This window comes from Pogona vitticeps, chromosome 3 (assembly GCF_051106095.1).
Source record: "Pogona vitticeps strain Pit_001003342236 chromosome 3, PviZW2.1, whole genome shotgun sequence".
NCBI classification, from domain to species: domain Eukaryota; kingdom Metazoa; phylum Chordata; class Lepidosauria; order Squamata; family Agamidae; genus Pogona; species Pogona vitticeps.
The window spans coordinates 223463505-223478343 of record NC_135785.1 but is presented as its reverse complement, the minus strand read 5'-3'; the positions used below and the strand labels follow the sequence as shown (position 1 = coordinate 223478343).

Below are 14839 nucleotides of genomic sequence, written 5' to 3'. Positions count from 1 at the left end.
TTTCAATAAAATATAATTTCTTTTAACATCTGAAGTGGTTATAGCTGTTATAGCAAGGAGACTGAAATTACTTTTTAAATTCATGGTGCTTTTGGTTTTTTAATATATATATATTTTACCCCAGAAGAGCGTAGTGTTTTCCATCATCTTCTGTCTGAACTGGCAGTAACCTGCTTTATCTGGTCATTATTGTTTATAATAGGGTCAGAGAAGAAAGTGTTTGATAACACGTTTAGAAACAAGTTGTGAGGCAGTTGGTACTATCCCGAGCATCTTGTTCCTTGCTTGAGAACTACATCAGGTACAGCCTAAGAAACATATTTCAGAGTGCTCTTTATAAGAGGTTCTTGTCTGATATTAAACAAGTCTAGTCTAACCATCCTCATCAATTCCAACTGCCTCTGCTCACTAGTGCAATTTCTCTGGGTCAACGTGTCTACATCAACAGCCATTTATAATTCCCAGCAGTTAATTACACAGCAGTAAATGCTACAACATTTCATCTTAAAAGCTTTGAAATGTTTTTAAAGCATTTAAAATGAATTAAAATGGTTCTTTAATGAGTGCTCCACAATGGCACGACAGGTCACTTTTACAACTGACAGTCAAATGAGTGATGGAAACAGCTATCCATTCTCTGATTCAAATGAAGACAGACATCTTTGTAATCTTTGTTTATATTGTTTGGATTTACAACAGGGACATTTCTCAATACATTCCACTGTTTAGTAGTAAGGAGACATAAAGGTACGTTAAATTGCTCTACAGTTCAGATCTCTTTTTTCATTAGCCTTTAATATTGATAACAGGTTTATTTTGGGTTCTAAATTTCTATCTAATCATATATGATTTCTGCTTTTGATCTAGGATTGTGTAGATACTACTGCAGCACACTCTTTTACAATCTATGAATTAGGATTTTTGCAACCTAATCTGCCTCCGCCACTGCTGTCAAACTAAGAAATAGCAATGACTAAGCAGGGTATGTGTATTGTATGCCATTACGTTGATTAAATTGTATTAGAGATGGGCACAAACTGAACTATGAACTGGGGAAAAAAAACATGAACTGGGCTGGTTTGTGGTGTGATTCATGCAACCCGTTTTGCCAAAATGGAACAAAGCACTGAACTTTTTTCTACTTGGAACTTTGTTTTGCTTCAGCAAAATGGAAGCCCTCCGGTGCCTTCCCATTGCTCCTCTTGCCTTCCTACTTGGTCCTCCTGCCTCCGTCACTGCCAACAGGTGCATGCATGTGCAGAGAAAGCAAGACCAACTCCTGGAAGGAAAGCTGGGTCGCTGCCTCAGCAGTAACAGCAGAGGCAGCATGAACGAGTAGGGATGCAACAGGGGCAACGGGAAGGGGACAGGCGGGCATCCATTTTGCTGAAGGAAAACCAAGTGCCAAGCAGAAAAAGGTTCAGCTGATCGGCATGCGCATGCACAGAGATAGCAGGCCCAGCTCCTGGAATGCCTCTGCCTCTGAAGATGATGGTGGCAGTGGCAGGTAGGCCCCGCCCCACCAGACACGAACTGAAAACTTGAACATCAAACTGGTTTAGTTTTCTGGTTGGCTTGAACCACAAACCATTACGAAACATGATTTTCATGCCCATCTGCCATACTTTATCACAACTCACAGCTCTGTGAGTATTGTGGCTGAGCCACGGGTCTCCTGGATCCCAGTCTGACATTCTGTCCACTACACTACAGTGGCTGTCGTGGAAGTACCTCTTTCTCCACCAATGTGTTTTTTTTCTCAGCATTATGAGATCTTTATTAGATTGAGTCCATTTTGAACGGGGAGTATTTTACTATTTTATTGTCAATGTCCAATGCTTTGCACTATTTGGGTGGTAGGTAGGTAGGTAGGTAGGTAGGTAGGTAGGTAGGTAGGTAGGTAGGTAGGTAGGTAGGTAGGTAGGTAGGTAGGTAGGTAGGTAGGTAGGTAGGTAGGTAGGTAGGTAGGTAGGTAGATACATAGATAGATAGATAGATTTCTCTAATCCTGCTTTCTAAGCCCCCCTCCCCATATATTTCTTGATACAGGCAGTGAAAACTCAAAAATAATTTAGTTATGTATTTAGAACTATCTTTAAAATATTATTCACATGATTCTTGAGATAGTTCTCAGAATTAAAGCATAGCATAAAACCAAATAGTTCACAACTAAAGCATGTTGAAGAAACCAAATCCACAAGTGCATACATTAAAAAAAAGAAGAAGAAATATACATGTGCCTCAGGTAAGGGAAGGCCTGAATAAAAAGGTATTGTTCCTCATGTATTTCATTTTTGAATGCTACAAGTCCAGTAAATGTATATATGCCATATGCATTTGAAGATGAAAATAGGAGAGATGAGATACAAAATTTAGGAAGAGCTGGATTCAAATCCCTCTTGGCCGCAAAGCTCACTTGCTTGCCATGGGTCAGTTACTCTCATGCAATTCTACTTCACAAGGTTGTTGTGAGGATTAAGAGGTAAAGCTAAAGGGCCCAATCTCCTGACCTTCTTAGAAGACCCATAGGACAAAAAAGTGATAGGTGATTAATATATTCTATTTATTGATATATATTATTTTTCAGTTCCCTGTCATTTTTTTCTTTACCTTAAAAGAAACCTTAGGATTGATCAGAAAATAATATTTTAAAAAGCTTAGAAAAATTCCACTCCAGACACCTCTGTAAATTGTCTCATATGTTAGTTATGAAAGAACTAAAAGTAACTTATCATTTCCTCTCAGGGTATTACTTTTGAGAAGCAACTTTCTCCCACCCTAGTTAACTCCCATCAAAAAAGTAATTTATCCCTTAAGTTGTAGTTCATTAAGTCTAGGAACAGGTATATACATAAATGCCTATCTTCTGCAGCATATTCTGTAAAATATTAACCTGTACTTATATATTCCTGTATATCCTTTCAGTAAGTGGTCTTAAGCAATGCTTTTTTGCAAGAATGTACTCAGTTTACCCCTGAGTCAAAGCCTGAGCTACATGGCTATCTAGGCTAACAGGAATGGATTACCAAATTCTCATTAATGAGACCTTCAGCACAGAAGGTTTAAGCTTACAGAGGCATCTGAACAGGAAAGAGGATGTCAGAGGGACACTGCACAGGGCAGAGTTGTGATTTAGAGCATGCCTAGCTCAAAGGAGGAAACAATTGCATTTACAGCTCATCTGTGTGCAAATTCTCTACAAATGCAATGCGATCGACTGAGGCAACAAACGCCTCAATTAATAGAAGTGCCTAGCATCCCCTAAGTAGATTTAAAGCATGTAAAGTTGCTCCTGTAATTTCTGTCGGTATCCTTCTTTTCCCAGACAGTCCAAACTGAAAACAAAGTTTAACCTCTGCTGATCTGAAATTAAATTAAAAACTCTTGGGTTTTGTTGTTGTTGCTTATTGAAGGAGACAACCCTGAACCATTTGAAGTGAACTGTGTGACTATTTGGATGACATTGTTATGCTTTCTTAAGGCTTAATAGTAACACTATCATCATCATCAGTCATCTTTGTTATTAATTCTTAGCATGTAGCACTAATGCACACTTTCCCGGGAGATCAATGCAAACATTGCTGTGTTCTCACACATCTTCATAATATTTTGGTAAGATTAAGATGCATGTTCATGAATATAGACAGGATGATACCTTTCTGTGTTCAGCAGCCTTTCCTGCTCCCTGCCTACCTCTTTTGATGTCACATACATGCTTGAAATTCAGTACACTGTTTCAGCGATCCCCAAGCTTTTTCAGTCCATGGACCGTTTGGGAGGGTACGGGCTCCGTGCGTGGACCAGTTGGGGGTGGGGCACCTCCACGCTCACGGGAAGAGTCTGCCGGGCAGGAAACAGCAGGATCATGCATACACTCCCAACCAGCCGCTTGCCCTGAGTGGGGCAGCGCCAAGCCCGGCGGCCGGCAGCACTTCCTGGGCGGGCTGCCTGTGGCAGCTTCCCCACAGGAAAGGGGCACTGCGAGGGGCCCTGTGGAAACGGTTAGGAGCACGACACGCCCCCCCGGGTCAGTGGGGGGAGCGGAATCTCGTGTCCGCGGCCCAGTTCTGGCAAGCTAACGGACCGGTGCCGGGCTGTGGACCAGGGGTTGGGGAACTATGACCTAGATCACATTGGTTAATTCCCACATTCTGTGTGCCATCACAATCAAACTTAACTTTCATTTTGTGAGGGTGTAGGATATTTCTTGCTCTCCCCAATGGGAAACTCAGGGCTATCAAAATGTATTTTGTGCAAAGGAGTGTCCAGTTGTGCAGGATGAAGTATCTTTCACCCTGAGAGAGACAGTAAAGACAAGGTGGTAACAAATGTAAAATAAAGAGAAATAAAAGGAGACATATCTTTCTTGTAGTGTGAGGCATTTCTCTGCCCCAGTGAAGTCCAGCATCCTCTCACTAGGAAAAATGTTCATTTCTCCTGAAAGGGCCAACATGTTGACACTCAGAATATGTCACTTCTGCTTTGTTGTTACACGGTTTTCTGAAAATCCACATGAGGATTTTTTATTTATTTATTTATTTATTGGTCCCAATGCATTACATTGGCTGAAACTAAAAAGCCCTGAAGTGGCAAAAATCAATTGACTTGACATTACTTTTTTAAAAATCGAAACATTTTTCATTTGTGTGTGGGGGGGGGAAACCTTGATGTGCCAACTGACTGAAATTTGGGACATTGTTTACAACTTAGAGTCTTGTGACACCTGAAGGACTGACAAATTTATTATGGCATAAGTTTTGATGGACATTTCTGTGCATCTCATTTGGTTGACAGTGTTCACAAAACCTTTGATTTATTGGGTGGCGGTTGCTTCATTTGTTGATATATATGTTGATGATATACTGGTTTCAGTATTTAGTGTTTTATTTAAGATTTATTTTATACTATGTTATTTTGTTTATTTGGATATAAACTTCCCAGAGTAGTGTTTACTACTAATTGGTGTGATATACAAATTTAATAAATAAATACCCCTATACCTTCACCAGATATACATTATGCAGAGGTGTTGTAATAATTCCTGGCTAATTGCCTCAAGAGCCTGAAGAAAACAAACATACATAGCAAATCAAGACCCCATTTTATGGTGTAGTATGTGAGGGAGGATGATTGATGGATAGACTAGATAAACATTGAATCAAAAGGCAACAAAGCTGTGTGAGATAGCTAAACATATTACTCTGTGGTTTTCCTCAAATAGGATACTGACTTTAATATTTTTGTTTAACACAGGGATAATGGCAGTAGTTTAATATTTCGGCTTAATTTAATCTTTCATTGTGACATTAATGTGCGTTTGTCATGATAATTATCATGAATCTCCTCTATGCCTTCCACCTAAGAAGCTATAGTATTGGCAGTTTTCACTTCTTTGTTAAAATTATCTGACGTGGTCATTCTTGTGGTAGGACTTAATAAGACTGCGCACAGGTCCCATGATTTGTTTCAGATGCCAATTGAACATGCCATTCTCTGTACCATCCATTGTCTATTCCAAAAGTGAACAACTTAATTAATGAATTAATTAACGTTATTTCAACAAGTCAAACAGTTTAACTCCCCCCCCCCCCAGTGTTAACACCAATGCATTTCCCTCAAATTTATAATATTTAAAATCAGTGAACTGGTTTTTAAACCAAGAGTTCTGACTGAATTCGTTGGCAGGTACCACTGTATCTTTTGGCAGTGAATTCTATTATGTGCTGTGTGAAGAAGTGTTTGTTTTCATTGATCTTGAATTTCCCATCATTCATTTTCCAGAATAATCCTAGGTTCTGGTATTATGAGAGAGGGAGAAAATCATATTCTTATCCACTTGCCCTACATGAGGCATGACTTTATTTTATCTGTAGCTGTCTCTTCTTACTTGTCTTTTTCCTAGGTTACAATCCCAGTTGTTGTAACAATATTTACCTGTTATTGGCAGTACTTTCTTTACTGGACACTCATTCCAACCAACTGATTGTTCATGCAAGAGATCAGATCTTAGGTGGGCTTTTTTGTTTGCTTCCTTGCTTTGCTTTGCTGCAATAGAACGGGGGGGGGGGGGAGGACTATGGAAGACAAAATAATGTTAAGGGGCTGATGAGTGGAGCTGTACCTTTTCACGGTAGGTTTCATCCAGTTCTGTCTGAATCATAGCAAACTTTGCAGCTCTCAATGATTTTAGAAAGCCTCTGCAAACTCAAGGACCCTTGAAAAATCAAGTTAAATGGACTTTGTGAAAGATCAACAAAAAATACACAGGGTTGGGGACACACTGATTCATTATTTATTTATATATTTGTTTCTTTTAAATTTTTGCATAACAGTATAATGAGACAAAGAACATTGTTCTCTCTCCTGGAAAAATCAGAAATCAAAACCAGTAGGCTGCTCTGCCTCTTTGCAGGCAAAGAAGCCATAGGTTGAACAGTTCTGTTTGTTTAAACCATAAATAAAAGCTTCTTTAGCTGTCACACAATGGCAGGTAAAAGCGACTAGCAGCCCGTAGCTTTTAAGACCATTAAGATACATACCAGAGGAAGAGAGATGGAGACACAGAGATAAAAATATTACACCAAACCTCTACAAGATTTATTGCAAAATGGTTGAAAAATACTCTCTAGTGTTGCACTTTGATTTTCTACTCACAGGGTGTCCAACAGTATCGACCCAATGCTAACATTTGAATAGAAGTGCTGTTTGCCCTGAGTAAAGCATGCTGGCAGATATGGTTTCCTGCAGAGGTCAGCTTTTTTTTATTCATAGGAATTCTTATTAGAGCCTCAGTTGATTCTTGAATCCATGTTAGCGTCTCTAAATTGTCAGTAAAAAAAGAAATTCAGCAACAGGAAACACTTTTTTCAAGTAGAGCGGCCTTCTTGACCTACAATCAAAAAGAAAAGAACACAATGCAATGTGAAATATGAATGAATACGTTTCCTTCTGCTATGCTGTTATATTCCATTTTAACACCACCCTGTGTTAGCAGTTCTTAGCAGTGTCAGCAGTAGACTATTGATAGCTTGTGGCTTTAAAAAGTATTAGTTCTGTGCATGTTTTTCAAGATGAAAAATTGTCATCCTGTCATATGCCACATGTTTGCTCTGACCTATGCACCGAAATTAGTTATGTACAATCATTTACACCATAAAACACAAGAGGAATCTTAGATGATGCCACTGCTTCTGAAGGCAACCCAGAGAGGCAGAGATGTGCGAAGTATGGCAGATCCCCTGCTCTAGTTTTGACCCCTAACAAGAAGGCAAAGGAATGACTCAATTATAACAAAACTATGGAAGTAATTAGCCACAACTGTTTATGGGACTGAAAGGTTTCACTTCCTCAGACTGTCAGCTAACATTTGGTGGGCTCTTTGGCACATGACTAGCAGTTCATAATTTAAATCAAATTATAGTATCTGGGGGTCGTAGCGCAGCAGAACAAGCCAGGAGTTCATATTCCTGCTTGCAATGAGAGTGACTAAAAAACTACGAAGTTTTGTTCCTTGTTTATCTGTTTCTTGGCATCAGGCAGCTTCTCATCTTTAATATACAGCATGTTCTCTCCTAACAAACTGGAGAAGGAATCCCAGATTTGTTCCTGGCTTCTTTGGCTTGTGTGTGTGTGTGTGGGGGGGGAATCAAAAGGAAGGCATACATTGCCTGATTATATGATAGACCAAGGAGTTGCAGGGTATGTTTCACCACTCCCATTGCAAGGAAAAGCAATAGTGTGGTGGAACCAGGCCTTGCGCAATCAAAATCTGGGACTTTCTGATTAGCAGGGACTGTGACACTATCTGCTATTCTCCCTTCTGCTCCTCTGCTTCCTCTGAGCTTGCCTGTAAGTTTAAAGCTGGGAGAGAAATGGCTTTTTCTCAGGAAAAGTGTCTTGCAAGTTATCTCTGTTGTGATACAAAATATTTGAGAATGTTTGGATTGTATAGGCAATCAGTAGCCATTAGCTTTGCAAAAGGTATGCTCCTCTTCCTGGTTTCTATTTTTGGACTCAAGGTTTTGAGGGCTGTCTATAGAGACTGTCATGATATCTGTATTACCATTACACTACAGAGGAGGAGTGATTGATGAACATATACCAGTCTAGCATGAAGTCATTCAAGAAAAACCAGACTCTCCATAGAATCCTGGCTTGTTCTTTTTATTTATTTATTTATTTAATTTATTTGTTTCTTTCTTTAATTTCTAAGCTTCTTGTCTCCCAGCTTCTAAATGCACCTAATACGTCATAAAGCCAAGACATTATTACTTAAAATTACTTGTACATTGTAAAATGTTACTTCATGTAATACAGTGGACCCTTGGCTTACAGACTTTTTGAGTTACAGACTTCTCTGGCCGCAAAATTTAGGTTTGACTTGCAGACTGAGATTTGACTTACAGACCAGAAAAAAACCAAAATGGAACAAAAATGGCCTGTTACGGGATTAATCGGTTTTCAATGCACTGTAGGTCAATGGAGACTTGACTTACAGACTTTTTGACTTGAGAACCGCCTTCCAATACAGATTAAGTTCTCAAGTCAAGACCCCACTGTACTTGTGTAGTAAGAGAGAAACCACAAGTCTTCTAGCACCTTTAAGACTAATTAGTTTCTATTTTTTGATAAGCTTTTGTGCGTCTAAGCACACTTCTTCAGATTAGTGAAGTGGCTGTTCTCTGGAAGAAAATTTAAAATTGTTGGGAATCTGTTTGGCCCTGTTGATCTGTTGTGTTCCTATATCAGGTGGAACTCATATATCAGAAGTGACCTTTTACAAGATAAACCCAAACCAGACAGCCACACTGGCCATGACATACAATTCCCTGCCGAAACCACTGAAGTGCAGAATCAGAGACTCACAGGCCATTTTGGATAGTGAAGTCTCTGGCAGGCCCAGGTGGACAACCCCTTAGATGGATGTCCAATCTAAGGAGAATTCTAACTGGCAACAAATGACTGTCCAGCAGAGACACTGACCAAAAAAAAAAAAAAAAACAGACCGTGTGGCCAACTCAGATGCCAGCTCTGTCCACGAATTTACGTAGGAAATACCATTAGAAGATCATACAGTATAATCCACATTATTAAGGGCTCACACATTTGCTTATCCCCCTACATGATATAAAGCAAAGCAAAGCATGCTGCTTATATACTTTTCCATAGTACTTAAAGCACTCTCTGGGTGGTTTACAGTTTTAATTATACAGGCTACCTACATTGCACTCCCAGTGAGCTGGGTACTCATTTTACTGACCCCGGAAGAATGGAAGGCTGGGTCTGCCTTGAGCTGGCTGTCAGAATCCATTGGGATTGAACACTGACCGTGAGGAGAATTTTGTCTGCAGTACTAGAGTTTAACCACCGCACCACGAGGCGTCTATATATGCCATTTTGTCAGCAATGTCCCACTGCATATTATATCGGAAAAACAGGCTGAATTCTATGTAAGAGAGTATGGCTGTGACTACACTGGTAATAATCAGGTTTTATTTGCAGCTTATTTTGAACTCCTATTTGGATTAGGTGATCACCTGGAGACTATGGATTGTTTTACTGTCAGTATCTCAGCTGGTCCCTGAATCAATGCAGTTCAATCCTTGCCAAACCCCACAGCCCCCCTTCCTTTCATCCAGCCTTCTGCCTGTCTCTGGCTGTCTTTTAATGGTTCACTATAAAGCTAGTGAGATTTTCAAAATGTTGCACAGCCTTAGGGAAAAGGGACAGTTTTCCAAAGTCCTCCATAACATACAAACACATGTATACACCGAAAACATAGTAGTCTGTTGTAGTTTGTCAGAATTGTTTCTATTCCATATTGATTTTTATCTCTCTTTTTTGGTCTGTGCAGAGATGATCTAGCATTAAACTAATATATGAGTGCAGTGATAAAGTGATCTAGCGCCTAAACTCAGGGTTTTTTTGGGGTGGGTGGGTGGGGTTGTTTTGTTTTGCTATGTGCTGTCAACAGTGTTTGCAAGGTAAGTGAAATATTTTAGGAGTGGTTTTACCAGTTCCATAAACACACATCATAGCAAGTTTTTGTGGCAAAGCTGGGAAATCAAACCCAAGCCTCCTAAGTCCTAGTTTATCACTTGATCCACTACATGACATTGACTAAAAAAAAAAACACCCAACACAGTACTTTGGGATAACCAGAAGGAAATATTGTGTGGGTGGGTGTTCCCACTTTCCAAAACATCATATTCAGCTTAGGATAGTGCTGGTATGCTACAATTAACCTGTAAGATAGATAGGTGAACTATCGTGGTTTTGTAGGAATGGAATTGAGCAATACACAAATGTCAGCCATATCTCTTATATCGCTTTCAATTTATGGCATTGCACAAAATACAGACAAATGGGCTGAATCAGCGATAGCCTTAAGTCCATTCATCTTTTGTCCATATTCTTAGTCTTTTCATATTTTGCTCTGTCTGCAACTGAAAATCTCAAGCTTTCCCATGTGTTTTGCTTTCCTTGACAGGTGAGTTTGGAGAAGTATGCAGCGGCCGCCTGAAACTTCCTTCTAAAAAGGAGATTTCAGTAGCAATTAAAACCCTGAAGGTTGGATACACAGAAAAGCAGAGAAGAGATTTTCTAGGAGAGGCAAGCATCATGGGACAGTTTGATCACCCCAACATTATCAGATTAGAAGGAGTTGTCACCAAAAGTAAGAACCAATGTCTATGAATGTGTTTAGACTATACAAAACAGATATTCTAATCATCTAGTGGCTAGTTAAAATGAAAGCTGAAGAAATATTAAGGTTCTTTTCCACCTCATTTCTGCAAGTTGCTTCATGATGTGTGTCTGCTAACACATTTGCTTTAAATAAAGGGCCTCAAATGTGGATCATAAAGAGGCTTACAAAGTAATTCACTCTTGTATCTTTCAAAATGCTGCTATATGGTACCTGGAATACAGTGCACATTATCAAAGGAGAGTGACGCCCTTCTTATACTTACTGTCCAGAAAAGACCGTGGTTTATTAATATGCTGGAAAATAACATTATCACATTTATAAGTCATGAATGTCATCTGTCCCTGGTCCATGACTTTTCATTAAAATTCTCACAAACTGCTCAGCCGTCTTGTAACCTGCACAAGGAATAAATTGAAAGCCCATGGCCAGTAGGCAATATGTGAATATTGGCGAAACATCAGGAAGAACAACCTTCAGAACATGGCCAAAGAGCCCCAAAAAAACCACAACAACCATCAGATCCCGGCCATGAAAGCCTTTGAGAATACATTAATATGTGAATTGTTTATGAATAATACAATTTCCAAGATAGCCGAAATCTGTGTAACAGTGTTGGCTGCACTGTCCAGCCTCTTTTCAACCTCTGACAGTGCTAGCAGGAAAGGACTAATTTTGTGTTCTGAAAATATTCTTAGGGCCAAACTAGAATATGGTATTTCTTAAATGATGAAAGCATCTGATTGTCACAGTAGGAAACATTCCCATCTCTTGTAGTTTGCCTATTAACATGCTTAGTTTTGTAATTGGTCACTGGGAGCTAAATGTGGGCTTCATTTATATGTCTGATTTGTCAAATGTGAAAGACTGCCTGAATTGTGTGTCTGGAACATTAACATAATTTCAGCTCTCAAGACGATTTATCTGTAACATGTAATTTGTGCCCAAAATCCTCCTGCTGTTAGCATACTATTACTACTCGTGGGATACTTATAAATTAAAGATCATTGTATTCCCTCCAGGACAATGAAGTTTGGTAGTTATTTAAATTGGAAACATTATTATGTATCCAGAAATGTCCTACTGTACTTGAACTTTTTGAACAACGAAAAAAAAAAGAATGGTCCTACTCTTGTAGACATTGCAGCTTTTGAGAATTCTGTGCACTGTACACCCTCCTGTGGTGATAATGACGATAATGCTTTACAGTTGTCATTCACGATTAGGAAATACTGGATTAAATGTTGAAATGGAATGCTCTTAAACAGCTGCAGGCATTCCAGTTCTATTTAGAAAACCATACTGCACATTACCTCTTGGTGTCAGCGTCTGCCAGATAGTGGAATAACTACAGTTAAACAATCCCCCCACCCAGAAAAAAAAATCAAGTGGCAATAATTGTCCTGGATAATAGGTTAATTTTGTGTTGATTTCATGGTAAACTGTATGTGTTGTTAAAGAGTTCATAACGCTTAATGCAGAAATATGGCAGAAATAAGCTCATAGCTGGCAAATGATCGAGAACAGTATTGACCAATTTATGAGAAAAACCTGGATCCCCTATAGATGTTATATTCACAGTGTGGTTGGTAATATCATTTTAAAAGAAAAATCTGGAACACTAAAAGACTTTAAAACATGTATTACTAGGATTAAAGCTTGCCCTCTCCAGGTAGAGCATTTTCAGTAGTGTTGCTAAGAACACACTTATTTAGTCTGGAACTCATCAATTTTGATGAGTGTTGTTAATCAAGAGAAAATTTTGGAAGGCTGCTAGCTTTATATCGAATGTGAATTCTTGTCAAGGTAGTTCATGCAGTTATATTTCCCTATGGAGTAGTTGCTATCAGTCCAGCAGTCCTTTTGGTTGTTTCTCATATGGCTTTGCTTAAGAGTGGGAATTTCTGTTTTCTCCCTCGCCCCTACCTCCATTCAATTTTTTAAAGGATCTCTTACTTCTTTCTGTCCCAATTATGAAGAAATGGGCTGATCTTTTGAGTCCTTATCAGGGAAACAAAGAAACAAATGTTTTTGCCTATTTTTGTTGGCAAAATTCAATAGGTACAACTCTTGCTAACACAAAATACTATGATGCTCATGACCTCTGGATGCTCCTTGAAAATGAGGAGCCTGTTAGAAGAAAAGGGAGATGACAGCCCTAATTTAGGATTATAAATGTGAATACCATGTACAAAAACTGAAAGGCAGATCTCTGAGACCTACTCACTCAAAACATCTTTACCAGGTTGGATCAGTCTCTCTATTCTATTTTCTTCCACGTCCAGTTCTTTTAAAATCTCAAATTCTTTCTGCTCCACTTAAGAGAAGTCACTGATGAACTGAATACATTTCTCTTCCATCCCAATCAACTGTCTCCCTGCTATCCAGGGAAATTCACAACACCTTCCGACAATAGTTTCTATGTGGAGTTTTTCTATACCCGCTTTATTCCTGCCATCTATCAATACAATCTTTCTCTCTACCACTCATCATTTCTTCAATGTCCAGCATTCAAGTTACTGCCAATCTGTTTGAAGCCACCCACTCTGCCTTGTAGCATATTTGTAATTCCACCACCTACTTCTTCCCAATTATATATCACTTCTCTTAGTTCCTGGGCCATAATTTTCTTTGCAAGTTGGTGAGTTCCAATATTCCCTGTCCTTTTAATTCTCTACTACTTTCCTCTTCTCCACAGTTCTCATCATACAGCATGATGAGGGACAATCTATATATGAAAGGATGTGTATATGCTTTGCTGGATCCCTGATTTGGAGTAGAGCACCTACACAATTACTACTTGAAGCACAGCCAGTCAATGCACAGCATCAATGAGCAATCTGTTCACTCTCCTCACACCTGTTGATTATACATGGGTATTCTGTAAAATCATCCCTCAATTTTTTTTCGCTGCCCATCTGTCTCTCCTGCTTTACCCCTTCACCTGTTCTTTCACCAGTTTCCCATTTCTTAACCCACTGCATAATTTGTTCTATAAGTGGCCCAGCCCTTTAGCTTTCTTAACTCCTTGGATTTCTTCCCACTTAGTCTTTAGGCTTCCTAATCTACCTACATATCCCAACTAGACTGTAGGAAGATTTTGACCTCAGTGAAATGGAATTTTCACACTGGCTTTTCACAAATATTCTATTATTCAGAATCTACATGTTGAAGACATCTCTGGTTGATTTCCATTTTTCAATTATCTATTTTTAATAGGCCACATTGCCTGCTGAACTGCACATGCCCCCATCCTTTCTTGTGTACAATCACTACTATTTATGAAAATTGCTTAGTTAATGCATGGCACTTCAGAAAGATTCCATGATAACAGGCCAGTGTGTTAAGCTAATAAATATCTGATGCTTTACTACCACCACCACCCCAAAAAACCCAACCAAACAAACAAAAAACACCTAAGCATGTTCCAAAATGGATTTTTTTTTTTGCTATTAGCTTAAGTAATAAAATGTAACTAGCATGCACTGGATTATGGAGAAAGCCAGAGAGTTCCAAAAAAAACACCTACTTCTGTTCCATTGACTACACAAAAGCCTTTGACTGTGTCGAACACAACAAACTATGGCAAATTCTTAAAGAAATAGGAGTGCCCGACCACCTTATCTATCTCCTGAGAAATCTATATGTGGGACAGGAAGCAAGAGTTAGAACTGGATATGGAACAACTGATTGGTTCAAAATTGGGAAAGGAGTACAACAAGGCTGTATATTGTTCCTCTGCCTATTTAACTTATATGCAGAATACATCATGTGAAAGGCTGGACTGGAGGTATCCCAAGCCGGAACTAAGACTGCTGGAAGAAATATCAACAACCTCCAATATGCAGATGATAGCACTCTGATGGCAGAAAGTGAGGAGGAATTGAAGAACCTCTTAATGAGGGTGAAAGAGGAGAGCGCAAAAGAATGGTCTGAAGCTCAACATAAAAAAAAAATGATCATGGCCACTGGCCCCATCACCTCCTGGGAAATAGAAGGGGAAAATATGGAGGCAGTGACAGATTTTACTTTCTTGGGCTCCATGATCACTGCAGATGGTGACAGCAGCCACGAAATTAAAAGACATCTGCTTCTTGGGAGGAAAGTAATTACATACCTAGACAGCATCTTAAA

At 39.2% G+C, this 14839-nt stretch overlaps 1 protein-coding gene across 5 annotated transcripts in view; it reads left to right on the top strand.

Moving 5' to 3' along the window:
* The window catches only part of EPHA3 (EPH receptor A3), a 277193-nt gene that overhangs the window by 229014 nt on the left and 33340 nt on the right, over positions 1 to 14839 (top strand). For all 5 annotated transcript variants that reach the window (XM_078389833.1, XM_072993965.2, XM_072993966.2 and 2 more), the window contains one exon: positions 10490 to 10675. In XM_078389833.1, the coding sequence (XP_078245959.1) occupies positions 10490 to 10675 (186 nt within the window). The remainder of the gene's footprint in view (positions 1 to 10489; positions 10676 to 14839) is intronic.